This window comes from Danio rerio, chromosome 3 (assembly GCF_052040795.2).
Source record: "Danio rerio strain M-AB ecotype USA chromosome 3, GRCz13ab, whole genome shotgun sequence".
Lineage (NCBI taxonomy): Eukaryota > Metazoa > Chordata > Actinopteri > Cypriniformes > Danionidae > Danio > Danio rerio.
Window position 1 is genome coordinate 9,875,377 of NC_141023.1, and position 18,063 is coordinate 9,893,439.

The 18,063-nt window shown below is 41.1% G+C and overlaps 1 protein-coding gene and 1 long non-coding RNA gene across 6 annotated transcripts in view; one reads left to right on the plus strand and one right to left on the minus strand.

The window, feature by feature from the left end:
- Positions 1 to 18,063, plus strand: part of LOC141381140 (uncharacterized) — a 686,936-nt gene that overhangs the window by 314,689 nt on the left and 354,184 nt on the right. The window lies entirely within an intron of this gene.
- LOC564237 (uncharacterized) overlaps positions 1 to 18,063 on the minus strand; it is a 130,319-nt gene that overhangs the window by 48,221 nt on the left and 64,035 nt on the right. For 3 of the 5 annotated variants that reach the window (XR_015480387.1, XM_087243898.1, XM_087243899.1), the window contains 3 exons: positions 12,208 to 12,552; positions 11,763 to 12,116; positions 6,651 to 6,752 (listed from right to left, as the gene is read on the minus strand). Coding sequence is in view for 4 of the 5 variants with exons in the window: in XM_087243898.1 (XP_087100024.1) it covers positions 6,651 to 6,752; positions 11,763 to 12,116; positions 12,208 to 12,552 (801 nt within the window). In the remaining variant the exon portion in view is untranslated. Of the gene's footprint in view, positions 1 to 6,650; positions 6,753 to 11,762; positions 12,117 to 12,207; positions 12,553 to 17,407; positions 17,826 to 18,063 lie in introns of those variants that run through there. The other 2 variants (XM_087243903.1, XM_087243902.1) reach the window with 1 other exon arrangement.

Here is an 18,063-nt window from a genome sequence, read left to right on the forward strand (position 1 = left end):
AGAAACTATGATGTGGGAAACCGGGAACTTTTGGCTATGAAATCAGCTATGGAAGAATGGAGACACTGGCTAGAAGGAGCTCTACATCCATTCACAGTCATTACTGATCACAAGAACCTCGAGTACATCCGCTCAGCAAATATTGTTCTGGCACCCATCTCCTGGGATATAGAGGCTGAAATCGCTCAATCCACCACTGAACACCCTCCTCCGTCCAACTGTCCAGCGTATAAGGTCTTCGTTCCATCACCACTCCGAGGCAAACGGATTGAAGAGGTTCATACTAACCCCAGTTCCGGTCACCCAGGCATTGCAGGCACCCTTGATCACATCCTCAACCGTTACTGGTGGCCCGGTGGCCCGACGCTAGAAAAGACATCATTAACTTTGTAAAGAATTGTACCCCCTGTAATATGAACAAGCATTCCAGTCATTGTCCTGCCGGCCCTCTTCAACCTCTTAAGGTTCCCTGTCGTCCTTGGTCACATATTGCCATTGACTTTATCATAGATCTGCCCCCATCCATGGGTCACACCACCATACTCACCGTAATCGATCGATTTTCTAAAGCTTGCAGACTGATTCCCATACCTAAGCTTCCCACAGCATTAGAAACCGCCGAACTTCTATGTAACCAAGTGTTTCAATTTTATGGACTACCAGAAGATATCGTGTCTGACAGAGGTCCCCAATTTACCTCTAGAGTCTGGTCTGCATTCTTTAAAAACCTGGATATCAACATCAGCCTAACTTCTGGATATCATCCCCAGTCTAATGGTCAAGTAGAGCGGCTTAACCAAGAAATAAGAAGATTCTTCTCAAACTTCCATGCAAGAAGCTCAGCCCAAGGTACGTTGGTCCATTCACTATTGACCGTCAGATCACTCCTGTATCTTATAGATTGAACCTGCCTAACAAATATCGTATCTCTCCCACATTCCATGTCTCACTGTTTAAGCCAGCTGCTGGTCCAGCCGAGGTGTATAGGGAGGTGGCAGCCGGTGATCAGGGTCTCCCACCTATCATCATCGATGGAGAGGAGGCGTATCAGATCTGTGAGATCCTGAGGTCCAGACGCCGGGGTGGGGACATCTATAATACTTGATCGACTGGGAGGGGTACGGTCCGGAGGAACAATCGTGGATGAACTCCAAGGACATCCTTGACCCAACTCTGCTAAGTCATCGTCTTCACCCGGAAATGCCGGCCCCTCGTCCCCATGGTAGACCCCGGCGTCGTGGCGCCCCTCACTTCAGGAGCCGTTCGCAGGAGGGGGGCTCTGTCACCGACTCGGTCATTCCCCTTGTTGGCCAGCAGAGGTCACCATCACTGGACTATTGACATTACGTCATCCACATACACTGATTGCAGACACACCTGAATCACATCCCACAATCACTCACCACACACATATAAGCAGCACTCACATACACCTCATTGCGAAATCTTGTTCTGCCCCGGCTAACACTACTGAGTGTTCTCATCCTTGCCTGCCTTCCCGTTGTGATCCTGCTTCTGATTCTGACCCTGTCTTGCCTGCCGCCTGCCTTGATATCCAGCCTGTATACCGACTCTGATTCTAGCCGCCTGCCTTTGAACCCTAGCCTGCTTACCGATTCTGATACCAGCCGCCTGCCTTTGACCCATGCCTGCATATTCATCCTATGTTTACCAGCTGCCAGCCCAACGACTACATACTACTGTGTTTGATGTGACAACATCTGTGTGCTATTGTTTATTAAACTGTCTTTAATAAAAATACTGCAAATGGATCCCTCTGTGTCAGCCACTTTGTTACAGTAATATAAACAAAAACGAACAGGCCTATTAAATACAAAGCCATAAGTACAAATTTTACAAGTTTAAACATCACTCTTAGGCTTATACTTCTTATTTACATTTTTTAGATATAACACTTTTTATCATATATTAATGTAAAACCCAAAACAAGGTGTTTTGATTAAGTCGTAAACATTGATTAAGGTTTATTTTGGATAATGAAAGCATTTTTAAAAAAGTACTTTAATCCAAAAAGATTGAACAAAAGGACATTCCTAAAATAAGTGAGCTACAACTTAAGTAGAAATTTTCCAAACAGAGCAAAGTACATCAATGTCACTTTTAAAACTTGTGCATAAACGTCCTGACAGGAAAGAAATATATATTTTATAATCATATAAATCATTTTATATGAAGGAGAAGCACTTTAGCAACGAGACCAACAACCTGTAAGTACATTTAGACTTGTTTTTAGTTGTTGTGTATGGTTTGAGGACTTGTTTTTTCAGCTGTTTGTGTAAGGTTGTAGGACATTTAAACTCGTTTTCAGTTGTGTATAGTACTAGAAAAGTTTACCCACTGTTTCCTTAGTTACTGTAAGAGCTTGTGTGTCGAACGCGGACGGCTTGGCGTCGTCCGCCGCAGTTTCGGGCGTTGTTTTACTCACGAGGCGTGTCCAGCTGAATTCAATCAGCTAGTGCTCTGGGGTGTATATAAGCAACTAGTCTCACCCCGGCAGCGGTCGCAGCAGCCTCGTGTGAAGACCGCCTTGTGTGAAGACCGACGAGTGTAAAGACCATCGACTCCACCGAGCAAAGACACCGACAAAGCACTTGAGTACTTTACTTTCTTATTTTACTTTATCTTTACATTTTTATTATTGTTTTTATTTATTCACAACTCTCTCTCTCTCCGTGGGCCTCTGGAATTGTCAATCAGCTGTTAACAAGGCAGATTTTATTACCTCCATTGCTACACATTCTGACAATCTCATGGCTCTAACTGAGACCTGTTTGAGGCCGGAGGACACTGCTACACATGCTACTCTTTCTGCTTATTTCTCTTTTTCCCACACTCCTCATCAGACAGGGAGAGGGGGTGGGACAGGACTACTGATTTCCAAAGAATGGAAATTCACTCAGAGACCGTCCCTGACAAAGATCTGCTCCTTTAAATTCCATGCAGTCACCATTATCCACCCCTTCTACATAAATGTGGTTGTCATCTACTGCCCACCGGGTACATTAGGTCACTTCTTAGATGAACTGGATGTTCTTCTCTCATCTTTTTCTAATTATGACATTCCCTTGTTGGTGCTAGGTGACTTCAACATTCACATTGAGAGACCAAAAGCTGCTGACTTTAAGACTCTGCTTGCCTCTTTTGACCTCAAAAGAGCACCTACTTCTGCTACTCACAAATCAGGTAATCAGCTAGATCTTATTTACACACGACATTGCTTCGCTGATCAAACACTAGTAATTCCACTACAAATATCGGGTCATTTCCTTCTGTCTTTCAACATCCACATTACTCCTGAGCCGCCACACACTCCAACACTGGTTACCTTTCGCAGAAACCTACGATCTCTCTCACCCAATAGACTATCCACCATTGTTTCAGACTCTCTTCCTCCATCTTGCAAACTCTCTGCACTTGATACGAACAGTGCCACTGATACACTCTGCTCCACACTAGCATCATGTCTAGACAGACTATGTCCTCTGACATCCAGGCCAGCCCGTGCCAGTCCTCCTGCACCCTGGCTCTCGGATGCTCTACGTGAGCATCGCTCAAAACTTCGGGCTGCAGAGAGAATTTGGCGGAAAACAAAAAATCCTGCACAGCTCTTAACATACCAAACTCTTCTGTCTTCTTTCTAGGCTGAAGTTACTTCTGCAAAGCAGACATATTTCCGTTAGAAAATCGACAATGCCACTAATCCTCGCCTACTTTTTAAAACATTTTCCTGCCTCCTCTATCCTCCTCCTCCACCTGCATCCTCCACACTTACTACTGATGACTTTGCTACATTCTTTTGCACCAAAACTGCAAAAATTAGTGCTCAATTTGCTGCACCTACAACAAACACGCAAGATACACCACCAACACCAAACACACTAACCTCTTTTTCCCAGCTCTCTGAGTCTGAGGTGTCCAAACTCGTGCTATCTAGCCATGCAACCACCTGTCCACTCGATCCCATTCCCTCTCATCTCTTGCAAGCCATCTCTCCTGCAGTCATACCAACACTGACTCACATAATTAACACATCTCTTGACTCTGGTTTATTCCCCACTTCATTTAAGCAGGCTAGGGTAACCCCACTGCAAAAGGAACCCAACCTGGACCAAACGCTACTTGAAAACTACAGACCGGTATCCCTGCTTCCATTCATGGCCAAGATTCTGGAGAAAGTAGTGTTCAATCAAGTCCTGGACTTTCTTAATCAAAACAACCACATGGACAACAAGCAATCCGGCTTTAAGAAAGGCCACTCAACTGAGACTGCCCTGCTCTCGGTCTTGGAGGATCTCAGACTGGCTAAAGCAGACTCAAAATCATCAGTCCTCATCTTGCTGGATTTGTCAGCTGCTTTTGACACTGTAAACCACCAGATCCTGCTATCTACGCTTGAGTCACTGGGCGTTGCGGGCACTGTTATACAATGGTTCAGATCTTACCTCTCTGACAGGTCATTCAGGGTGTCTTGGAGGGGAGAGGTGTCCAACCTACAGCATCTAAACACTGGGGTACCTCAGGGCTCTGTTCTTGGGCCACTTCTCTTCTCCATCTACACGACATCTCTAGGACCAGTCATCCAGAAACATGGATTTTCCTACCACTGCTATGCTGATGATACCCAGCTATACCTCTCTTTTCACCCTGATGATTCCTCGGTTCCAGCTCGCATCTCAGTCTGCCTGTCGGACATTTCACACTGGATGAAAGATCATCATCTTCAGCTTAACCTTGCGAAAACGGATATGCTTGTAGTTTCTGCCAACCCGACTCTACACCATAACTTTTCAATCCCGATGGATGGGGCAAACATTAATGCATCCAAAATGGTAAAAAGCCTTGGAGTAACGATTGATGACCAACTAAACTTCTCTGACCACATCTCTAGAACTGCTCGATTGTGCAGATTCGCACTCTATAACATCAGAATCATCTGACCCTTCTTATCTGAACATGCAGCTCAACTCCTTGTTCAAGCTCTTGTTCTCTCCAGACTGGATTACTGCAACTCTCTATTAGCCGGGCTCCCAGCTAACTCTATCAAGCCTCTTCAGCTGCTCCAGAACGCAGCAGCACAAGTGGTCTTTAATGAACCTAAAAGAGCACATGTCACTCCGCTACTCACCCGTTTGCACTGGCTGCCAGTTGCTGCTCGCATCAAATTAAAAGCTCTGATGTTTGCCTACAAAGTGACTTCTGGCTTTGCTCCTTATCTGCTCTCACTTCTGCAGATCTATGTGCCCTCCAGAAACGTGTGTTCTGTGAATGAACGTCGCCTCGTGATTCCATCCCAAATAGGGAAGAAATCACTTTCCCGAACACTCGCGTTTAATCTGCCCAGTTGGAGGAATGAACTCCCTAACTGCATCAGAACGGCAGAGTCACTCGCTGTCTTCAAGAAACGACTAAAAACTCAACTATTTAGTATCCACTTTACTTCATAATCTGCCATTGCCTCTGGATATACCACTAACTGTACTAAAAAAAAAAACAAAAAAAAAATTTACTAATGCTTTTCTTCTTAGACTTTACAGACCTGAAACTTGCCTATAGCACTTATTCATTGTTGCTCTATAGTTGTTTAAATAACTTCATTCTCCTCATTTGTAAGTCGGTTTGGATAAAAGCGTCTGCTAAATGACTAAATGTAAATTTAATAAAATAGTTCTTTAACTTAATATGTTAAGAAATCTTTAGAGTGTCTGGATCAATGATGATAACTATTTTATTTCAACTCTGTAAGACTTATTTGAGTTAATATTTAGGTTATTCACTAAAATGTGTTGTTTTTAATCATTTATGGAGCTGAATGCAGTAAATAGTCTGTATAAAAAAGTCGAAAATAAACTTGTGTAAACAATCTAGCCTTTATAACCAAATTATTTAACAAAACATGATTACTGCAGTAAAACATTTGTAGTCTTTTAATAAGCATGATGTGTACAGGATAGAGAGGGTATGAAAAGTGAATCGGAATTTGTCCAATAATAAACCTGAAACACACGTGGTTGTTGTCATGCGGTGAACTCGGCCAATTGTGTAATATTGGTGTCTTCATCTCAGCTCCAGCAGTCGCTCTTCAGATGCTGCACTGGCTAAATTAGTCATCTGATCTCGGGGCGCTGTTGCCGTACTTTGATGCCACATGTGACAGTCATGTCACGTCAGCACAGCATCAATCCGGACAAAATTTCTAACCAGCATGCACCGCTTTAAGACAGATTTCGATCAATCTGCATGAAGTCAAACGCACCTTCCATGTTTCTCTAGGAACTGCATCATAATACAAAAAAAAGTTGCAGCTTCCGGTTCATGTGGACTTTAAATCTTTTGCTAACTTTGACTAACTCAGATTTTTACAAATTATATATATATATATATATATATATATATATATATATATATATATATTTTTTTTTTTTTTTTTTTTTTAGGTTTCATTATTAGTACTATTATCATCACGATGATGATTAACAACAAATAGAATAATATAAATCCTTTATCAAACCAGTGTGCAGACTGTTTAGATGCAAGATTCAATGCACATTATATATAGTATATTATACTGTAATCCTGCAGCTGAAAACCACTGAATTATAGATAAAATAATATTTTTGTTTTGCACATACCTTTAGAGGGAGATCTGCAGTAGATCATAAAGCAGAGCAGAAGAGCAGATCCAGATGCAGAAACACAGAGAATCATCATTATTACTTGTACAGCAGAGAAACCTGAGAAACAGACAACAATTAATGAACACAGAAACAAAGCAATATGTAACAATCACAGTACAGTACATTAAAAAAAATAAGTGCTTAGCTAAAATAGCCATAATTTTCAAGTGTCAGAAATTCTGGATTAATGTGGATTCTAGGCAGAACCATTGCAAAGCTTATGTGTTTTAATTAGAGCACAGTGATAGTTCAGGCCATGAAGGCATTAGGCCGCTATCAACATATGATCAGCAGACAATCCACTCCAACCACTGTCATTCTATTAGACTCTGTAAAGATATATATGTGACATACAACTCGATACGATCAAAGTTCTCACAAAACTCCCCCTCATCTATAACTTTAATATACTTGTGGACCTTCTGGCTGTTGTGTTCTCTCTTTCAAGATTACTAAGCATACTGCCGAGAGAAAGACATTCTTCAAAGCAAGCTACACCATATCCATCCTTGGATTTACCACCATTTCTTGTTGATATAAGACCTTATCTTCTATTAACCTTCCGTGAAGCTCTAATAGCCATGAAGTGAGAAACCCCAAAGGAATCATACTGCCAAAGTCAAATTTGTGAATAAATACCTCTTATCTTGCCTGTTTAATTTATTCTGTAAGTATATGTATATGTAGGTCTGCTTAAACACAAAAGAGCAGCAAAATATAATGATGAATTCAAAGGAAGAGCAGGAAGTGTTTGATGAGTCATTAAAAATGTAAAAGAGAACGTTCGAGGTTACAGAAGTAACCCTTCGTTTCCCGAGGAGGGGAACGGAAGTGCGATAGGTGGATTTAATCTAGAAAATCCACGTATGGGAGATTCGGGCCAATGAAAGCCAATGAAAGCCAATGAATTGGCAGCGTAAGCTTGCGCAGGTGTGCTTCATTGCCAATTATCCCAGCATATAAGCACACCTGGAGTGAGCAAACACCATCCTTTTAAGATGAAGAGACTTTCTAACAGCTAAGGGACAGTCTTATGGCGATGGAATATAGCACTTCCATTCTTCTCCTCGGGGAATGAAGGGTTACTTCTGTAACTTCGAACGTTCCCCTTCAGGTGGGGAACTCCAGGGCTATAGGTGGATTTGATCTAGAAAATCCACGTATGGGAGAACTATGGAAAACGCCATAATGACTGCACCTTACCAACGCCTCCGATGAGGGGATAGTCAAGCAAGCGTGACACACCCACATCATGGGAGGCGTGGTCCTCGCATAGCAGGCACCTATACCCAAGACGCGGGCTGACCAGCGGGCAGACCAACAACGTAGTGGGCCAGCAAGTGACTCAGTCAGTGCTGGGGGCCACGGAGGAATCTGCAGGGCTCACCTGACGGGGAACTTTACTGACAGATAAAAAGGCGCACGTATCTCCGTGTTCTCAGGGAGAATGGCGTAGCAAGCGTGTTTCAACACCCTACAGAATTGTTTCCTCAATCACCAAGGGTTACCTAATACCCTTGAGGAAACCGGCTCCACTCGCAGATTGTAAAACCTTGCAAATGTGTTGGGTGTCGCCCAGCCCGCAGCTCTACAGATGTCTGTTAGAGAGGCACCGTGTGCGCGCGCCCAAGTGGATGCGATGCTCCGAGTGGAGTGCGCACGCACTCTCGGGGGATGCGGCTCACCTCGGCTCTGAAGCGAGAGAATGGCATCCACAATCCAGTGGGAAATCTTAATTTCGATACGGCACTTCTCTGCTGCCGACCCCCATAACAGACGAAGAGCTGCTCAGATGATCTAAACTCTGAGTGCGGTCCGGATAATACGCAAGGCGCGAACTGGACAATAAAGAAAGGGCTGGGTCTGCCTCCTCCGGGGGCAGCGCTTGCAGGCTCACTATCTGGTATTAAAACGGAGAGAGAGCGAGAAACACTGCCAACAGGTCCAGGCGATATGCCAATTCAACTGGGTACCTTTCCACAGGTCCGCAGCCGCATGCCCGCAATGCACAGCCCCCCAGCCTGTGTTGGAAGCGTCTGTTAAAACGACAACAAGACTGGACGCCTGTTCTAGAGACACCCAGGCCTGTAGGAACGAGGGGTCACTCTAAGAGCTGAGTGCACGGTGACACAGCGCAGTAACAGATACTCGGTGTGCACGCGCGTGCCATGCCCGTGCCATGCGCGTCTGGGGACTCTATATGAGACCACTTCAGCACTGGCTTTACGATCGAGTAATCCGAGCGGCGTGAAGCAGCTGCGGATGCCATATGCCCCAGGAACCCCTGAAATAGTTTCAGTAGGACCACTATTTTACTGTCGAGCTCTCTCAGACAGTACAGCATCAGCTGAGCGCGCTCTCTGGAGTGGCGCACTGCCATGGTGACCGAGTCCAGCTCCAGCCCGAGAGAATAGATCCTCTGCACGGGGGCGAGTTTGCTCTTTTCTCGGTTGACCTGAAACCCCAACAGGTGGAAGTGCCGGAGCACTTTGTCTCTGTGCATAATCAATTTCTCCGAGAGTGGGCAAAAATCAGCCAGTCAATTGAGATAATTGAGTATGCAGATGCCCGCGAGCCGAAGGGGTGCTAAGGCACCCTCCGCGGGCTTTGTGAGGACCCGTGGAGACAGAGAGAGCCCGAAGAGGAGGACTTTGTATTGCCAAGCTCAACCTTCAATGCAAACCGCAGAACTGACGGTGGCGGGGAAGAGTGGAGACATGGAAATATGCGTCCTTCAGGTCTAATGTTGAAGGACAAACGCACCAGAGGATGCGCTTCTACTTGAGCATTCTGAACGTCAGCTTGGCAGACAGCGGTTCAAAATGCGCAGATCTAGGATTGGCTGTGACCCACCGCTCTTTTGGGCACGATGAAGTGTGGGCTGTAAAACCCGCTCTCCATCTCGGCTGGAGGGAGCGGCTCGATTGCATCCTTCGCCAGGAGGACAACAATCTCCTCTCGCTCTCTTGCTAACCAGGCAGGCAGAGCTCTCGCTAATGGACTCATCGCTACAATCGCTGACGTACCAGCAGTGGGGCAGCTTGGAGTGGGTGTGCTGATCCGGGAAGCGCGCTGGTCCCACAGAAGAGCTGGGGGTGAGAGATTTGCTCTCATTCCGCACAAAAGCTCCGCAGGGGAGGCTCGAGGGGTGGGAGAAAGAAGACTGTCCTCCCAGCACTCGTGAGCCACTGGCGAAACGCACCGAACCTGCAAGCTAGAAAGCATAGCATCCCAGACTGGCAGATTTCGGGCTGTCACATCTGGGGAAGTAGAAAAGTGCTCTTTCATTGATGTTTTCATGGCAGAAAAAAGTGCCGTTGGAAATGGGTCTCTGATCTCCAGCGGGGAAAGAGCAAGTTCCCTCTTTTCCAGATGGCCTGTCCCAGGGACACATCTCGGTCTGTTGCCGGACTTAGCGCTGTTCTGGGTAGGGGGGCTGCCTGCTTCCGAGGTGCTCGACGCGCTCGCTTCGCCAGAGGTGTGTGCTGGGGCGGTGCAGCTCTCGTAGGCGGGTGCCTTCGGCGAGGAGCAGGTATGGATGGCACGGCGGGCGGAGCGGGCTTACGGACCCGCCGATAGGACATCACCCATCAGACTGCTCTCTCACCACCTCGAATTCCTGGGTGAATTCACAGACGGTGCCGCCGAACAGGCCAGCTTGGGATATGGGGGAGTCAAGAAAGCGGACTTTGTCGACTTCGCGCATATCAGCCAGGGGTCATATTTTAGCCAGGGGGGCGCTCCTGGACCACTAGTGTGGACATCGTCCTCCCCAACGCACACGCAGCGGACTTAGTGGTCCGAAGAGCATTGTCAGATGCGTGCGAAGCTCATAAGCCTGGGTTGGACCCACCCTCGTGCAGCTCGGCCAGCGCCTGCGCTTGGAAGCGCTGGTAGGTGGCTCTCGCATGCAAGGCGGAAGGCCCGCAGCCTTGTAAGCTCTAGCTCAGAGGGAGGCAGATATCTTTATAGGCTTTGGATGGGAGACGCGGCGGACCACGCCAAGAAGAGGCGCCACGCGGACAAAGACTGACCGCAATCGCGCGCTCAACCTGTTCTCTGTGTGTTTCACGGCCTTGTTTCAGTGACTTCAAAAATTTAGTTTTTCACTAACCACGCATAAACGTTTCTTTTTCAAAAACACAAACACATACAAACATGCTGCTTAGGTATTATTGTAGCCCAACTTGTACTGTTTACAATGTTATCACACTTTAGCCATTAATATATTTTTAAGATACTGAAAACAACACAAATGTCAGTGCATGTCAAAACTTCTCCAGAGCCCCAAAACACCCTCAGACCCCAGAGGGTTAACATGCTGGACCCCCCAGGCATGCAACGCAGTGCCCGTGCCCATCAGCCGAGGACAGGAAACCGCTGCATCCAGAAATGCACAGTCAGAGCGCCGTCCTGAAAAGGACGTGCTGCATGACTGTGTTGCTCTCTTTGTGAAGTTGCAACTTTATAAGCACCGCTCTGGAGGACCGGACCCAAAGAACGCCTGGCAAGGGAGAAACCCAGCTCGACCGTCTGCCGCTGTGTGTACACATTCTGGACCGGGAGAATGCTCTCGTTTGCTTGCAATCGCTGGATCACAGCAGGAGGAACCCTCATCGCCTCGATCAGAAAGTCTCTGAAGCGAAAAGGTTGGCGTTTGCTCGCTCCAGGTGTGGTTATATGAGTGGGATAATTGGCCATGAAGCACACCTGCGCAAGCTTACGCTGCCAATTCATTGCATTCATTGGCCCGTTCAATACTCTTTCAGACAAGAGGCTTCTGAACCGAATCCTTCCATACGTGGATTTTCTAGATCAAATCCACCTATATCACTGAAGTTCCCCACCTGAAGGGGAACTGAAATCAGTGGGTTAGTTATTAGTGAATGTGAAAATGCCCATCTTTGTCAGTATTCACATGAACATAAATAACTACAGAATTGAACCATACAGTGGCTCCAATACCATGAACCAAACTGAACCATGAAACTGATGTATGGCTACACCCTACTCCTAATGATTCCATTTACACTGAATGATATGTTTATTTCTTTGTCCATTACTCACCCAGTCTCTCCAGCTCTACAGTAGCATTGGCTGAAGCTCCTCCAGCAAACACCTGACACATGTAAACTTCTTTATCCTCAGTTCGGACACTCTTCAGTCTGAGAGAGAAGTTTCCTTTGGGGATTTCAGCAGTGAAGAACTCAACTCTGCCTCTGAATTGCTCATGAGATGAATCTGGTAAAGTCTCATTGTTTTGGAAGAGAAGAACCAAGATATCTCCATCTTTATGTATTTTGCTCCAAGAAACTTTAATGTGTTCAGGTGTGATGTGAGAGTCTACAGAGCAGTTCAGAGTCACGTCCTCACCAGCATATGCAGAGATGGACGCATCTGATCCTGACACCAGCAAACGCTCTGAAAGAAAACACACCAAAATATAAGTCAAAAATATTTCCATAAAACTCTAGATTATTTTTCTACCAGACCTTATTAAGCCTGAACTCACCAACATCTTTTATCTGAGCCACAGTTTGTCCAGAATCCTGCTGACTGTGAACTCTACACCTGTATTCTCCTTCATCTTGAGCTGTCAGATTGTCCAGACGGAGGGAGAAGTTTCCATGTTGAATCTTCTCAGTAAAGAAATGAGCTCTATCATGATAATCCTGCTGCTGGACCTCTGCTCGACTCTCACCATCTTGATACAGATGAACCAGAGTCTCTGAGTCTGCTCTTCTCCATTCCACCTCCAGATCCTCCACTGGTAAAGCTTTATCAACATAACAGGGCAAAACCACTGAAGATCCCAGAGGAGCAGACAGAGGAGCAGAGGGACCACGAACAGTGAAGCCTGAAACACATTTCAGAAAGAAGTTAAATAAATCTTGTTTTATAGTTTCTCACACAGCTTTCTGGTCATAATGGAGATTCATTGATGAGAATAACATTTAGAAATGACATTAGTTAAAATGCTCATACAGCAATTTTTCCTCATACTTATTACATCTTTTTTTAAATATTCCCTTTGAATTTTTGGAATGAAATCTTTTAAAAAATATTATGCAGATGCAATTTATATTCATCAACTTTATTTATTTTTTTTACCAAAAATTTCACCAAAAAAGATTAAATAATAAAATAATGAAAAACATAAATAACAAGACCAGTTTTAAATTTAAATGTGATAGTCTTACTCTTACTCACACAGAATTAGAGTAGAATTACTTAGCTAGAGTTCAACTAAAGAAAATAAATCATTACACACCGTCAGATTTAATTGGAATAAGAAATATGAACAAAAGTAGGGACATTTTCATAATAAATTATGATCATGCTCGTTCGTCAAAGTTATGTAATCAAGAGACAAACAGAAACCTGCGGAACTCCTAAACCAGAAAAAAATGTGATTCTTAGGTAAAGAGATAAACACATACATGTCTCTGTGTATGGGGATTATGTATGGAGATATAAAATAATATAACAAATAATGGAGATTTATAGCATAACATTTAGAAATTATTTTTCTAAGCATTTTTCTCATACAGCATTAAAGAATACATTAAAGACCATGATAGTTGCATTTGAGTATGGATGTATATTTATTGTCAATGCAATATTTTACTTTGTAGATATGTTACTTAAAGGCAGTTTTTTCTTATTGTACTTCACAGGCAAGCTTTAAGATAAGGAACCTTTTGAGTGTTGTAAACAGCTGGTCAAATCAGGTAACCAGGAAATATAGCTATGCTGAGAAAAATATCCATGCTTGCCAGACAATCCTTAATCTGACTAGAGCTGACAATAAAAACAAAACATCACAGAAATGATAAACAAATGTAAATAATCTTAGATTTGAGCTACTTTCTGGAAACTGGCTCTGCATATCTTTTTGAACATTTCCTTTTAATTGTGAAGATAGTATATGGGTGCAAAAAGATTAAAAGCAGATGCATTTCATATCTGTCAACATTTTGTTAACTAAAAACTTGTACAAGAATAATAACTACATTGATAAATAATGAAAGAATTATTAGTAGTATTTTATTTGATGATCTATAGTTAACTAAAGAGAATAAAACAGGCTACATACTGTCAGATTTAATTGAAATGACTGCCAGGAATATGAACAAAAGCAGGTACATTTTCCTAAAAAAATATGATCAAACTGGTTTGTCAAAGTTATATGTGAGAGAGAGCAAGAGACAAGTCGAAACCTGCAGAACTGCTAAACCAGAAAAACCATCTCTGAAAACAAGTCCAAAGTATACAGTTAAAGTAATCTGGAACTGTGTGATTCTTACCTGTAGGTAAAGAACTAAATACATAGATGTCTCTGTGTGATATTTTTACAGTCTATGGCCACAGTGGAGATTTGTTGAATAACATTTAAAAGTTACTTAATTTTTCCATACAGCATTTTTTTTTCTTACACTTCAGTTTCTTATACAGCATTAAATAATACTGATGCTTACAGAGACCATCATTATTGAAAAACAAGCATTTATGTAGATGCATTTATGTAGTTGATAGAAAAGGCCTTGGCTTGAATGTCTTTGTTTTCTCATTATTTAGTATGTTTTTGACACAAAGTTACTGAGTCGGAGTCTGATGATTGCTTTGTTTGTCCATGGATGAAAATCCAATGTCAATACTTGTTTTTAGTTAAAAAATGTGTCAGTTAAATGCGGTTTTTACTATTGCATTACACAGGCAAGCTTAAGATAGTGATAATGTTGTAAACAGCAGGTCAAATCAGGTAACCAGGAAATAAACACTGAGAAAACATATCCATGCATGACAGACTGACACACCTTAATCTGACTAGAGCTGACAGGAAAATAAAAGCTTAATTAATGTTAAATAAATGTTAATAATCTTAGATTTGAGCTTTTTTTTTTTGAAAGAAGCTCTTCACATTTTTTAAACACTCCATTTCAATTGTCAAGAATAATTGTTCTAAGAATGTATACTATATTCAGATGCAATATATATCCGTCAACTTCATTTTTTTACCAGAAATTTGTACCAAAAAAGATTAAATAATAAAATAAAGAAAAACATAAATAACATCACCATATTTTAATTTAAATGTGATAGTCTATTACTCAGCTAGAGTTCAACTAAAGAAAATAAATCATTACACACTATAAGATTTAATTGGAATAAGAAATATGAACAAAAGCGAGTTTACATAATAAATTATAATCATACTCGTTCGTCAAAGTTATGTGAATAAGAGACAAACTGAAACCTGCAGAACTGCTAAACCAGAAAAATGTGATTCTTAGGTAAAGAGATGAACACAGATGTCTCTGTGTGGAACTTTTACACAGTCTATTGTCAATGGAGATTTATTGTTGAGAATAACATTTAGAAGTTACGTCAGCTCAATAGATATATTTATGTAGTTGATAAAAATGGCCTTGGCTTGAATGTCTTTTGTTTTCTCGTTTTTTTAGTACGTTTAGTATGCTCCATGATAGTTGAGTTTGGCCATGGATATATATTTAATTTCAGTGCAAATTTTTTTTAAGTTTACAAATGTGTCGGTTAAATCCAGTTGTTGCACTTTACAAGCAAGCTTCAATATAGTGATACTCTTCAATGTAAGCAGCAGGTCAAATCAGTTAACCAGGAAATATAGCTACACTGAGAAAAATATTCATGCATCACAGACACATCTAAATCTGACTAGAGCTGACATGAAAATTGAAGCATCACTCAACTGGTAATCAAATGTTAGATTCTATTCTTAGATTAGATCTTAGATTCTTTCTGGAAACCGGCTCTGCACAAAAAAAATGTTAAACATTCCTGTTGATTTTTAAGATTAAATTCATATAGCGTATGTACCAAAAAGTATATTAGCATACAGCAGGGGCGGGGGGGCGGGGGGGGGGGGGAATAAGAATTGAACACGTCATGTTTTTCCTGGAATAATATTTCCACCGGAGCTAATAACATAATTGAACTAGATTTTGGTAAAAACCCAAACAGTACAAAACATAAACATAAAACAAACAAACAAAAAAGGACAAGGAGACAGTGCTAAACTACTGAAATGTATTTAATACTTTGCATAAAAGGGTTTTTGGTGATGGCAGCTTAAAGACGCCTCTCGTGTGAAGAATGAAATCACAAGCATTGCTCAGGTGTGACATTTTCAGATTTCAACAGGGTAAAAATCTTGATGGTTCTGTGGGTCTCATCTATAAATTCTTTGTATTTTATTTCATATTGAAGTCAGGATTTGAGAGCTTTCTTGGCTGTGTTTTGGATCATCATCCTAATGTAGATTTTGGACGGAAACAGCTAATATTCATTTTCAATGAGGAAGGGCAGAGGGTTGCTAAATGACTACTAAGAACTACCTCCCATTCTTCATGTTCATTGCTTTTTTTTTATTACACATATAGGCCCACACGGAATATGAACGCGCAGATTTCTGCCGATTTTTAGCCTATCATTAATTCTGTTTATTTACTTGAGTAAATGTGTAAATCTGAGTTTATTAATTTTTATTCAGTAATTTAATACTTTTTATTTAATATATTAAGGTCTAAGTTATGATACTCCACTGGATATTCCCAAAATAGTTCCGCAGAAATCCGCAGATTTTAACCAAAATTCTCAACCGAAATAGCAAAAAACGTCCGCAGATTCCGTCTGGCCCTACACAACACTTAATTATTAAACTAATTAATTTTGTTTTGTTTATATTTATGTATTTCTTTGGTTGTTATCAATATCCAGTGACAATTTTAGGTCACCAGCACCTTTATAAATGTTTTCTGAGAAAGATGTTGATGTGTTCAATGTATATTGCAACTGTAGCAAAAAGGTGCAAAAAATATATAATAAATATAATTTTTAGACTTGTACAAAAAAATTAAGTACATTAATAAATAACGAATTATTATTATTAGTTTATTTGATAGCTTATACTTAAGCTAAAGAGAATAAAACAGAAGGCTACATGCTATCAGATTTAATTGAAATGACACCCAGAAATATTAAATGTTCTAAAAAAAAGTGCTAAATTTTTAACAGAAACTTTAAACTTTTTGCAGAAAAGATTAAATGCATAAATAATCAAATAACGAGACCAATTTAGAATTTAATATGGTAGTCTATTACCCAGCTAGAGTTAAACTGAAGAGAATAAAACATTACACACCGTCAGATTTAATTAAAACGACTGCCAGAACAAAAGCAAGTACATTTTCATAATAAGTTATGATCATATTCGTCAAAGTTATGTTTAAATGAAAGCAGAGACGAGCCGAAACCTGCAGAACTGCTAAACCAGAAACAGCACATCCATGAAAAAACTATGAAAACAAAACTAAAACATGTTAAATTAACTCTGATACTGCGCGGTTCTTAATTGGAAAACTGAACATTTTAATCCCAGTGTCTTTGCATTAAGATTAAGTATTTTTATATATATACAGCCTGGTCATAATGGAGATTTGTTGTTCTAAAATGGTGTAGTCAGACCTCAGGTATATACTGTAAGGTGGAACCAATTCAACAAACACTAGTACAACACTTAGAAGTTGCTTCAGTTTTTCAGCTATTTTAGTCATTTTAGGCAAGTAACAATCGACTGTTTAATGATTACAGACACAAGCAAATGGCGACGAAATGTAAAAAGATCAGTGTAGTCTTCTCTGACATAAATAGGAGAATATTTAATACTGTACCATCAGCGACCATCAGAAGTACTGACATCAGAAAACAATTCGGAGGACGCATCTTGAAATACGCAAAATGAAACATAATAGCATTTATTTAAAATGTATTTTAGCTATAGATTAGCAAAAACGAGCTGTTTCATTGAGCTCAGACATGTTCTTCACATGTCCGCAGATTACTTTCACTTTGTATTATTTCCTTTCATTTTTAAATTTTGAAAACTCGTCTGGTCAGGTGATTATGCTTCATTAATGTAATTGATCGAACAAATAGGTAATACTATTAAAATAATTGTGGCCTTTTCATTAAATCATGATTTATAAAATACATTAACAGCTTAAGCTGTAATGTATATTGATTTTAAAGTAATGAAGTAGGCTAGCCTAGGCTATTTTCTGTTTACACATTTAGATCACTTGATATACTAGATACTTTTATGAAAACCACATCAATTATATGAAAAATTAAAATAAATAAAGATTCAAAAAATTAATAATCAATAAATTATATCTTCAAAAGTAAAATAAATAAATCAATAAGCAAAAGCAAAATAATAATAATTGCTGGAATTCAATATAAAAGATGTGCGGTTTTTCTCTGATTTTATTTTTAGTTTTTTCTGTCCAATTAATTTTTTTCTCCCTTCAAGTTTGTTTTACCGTCA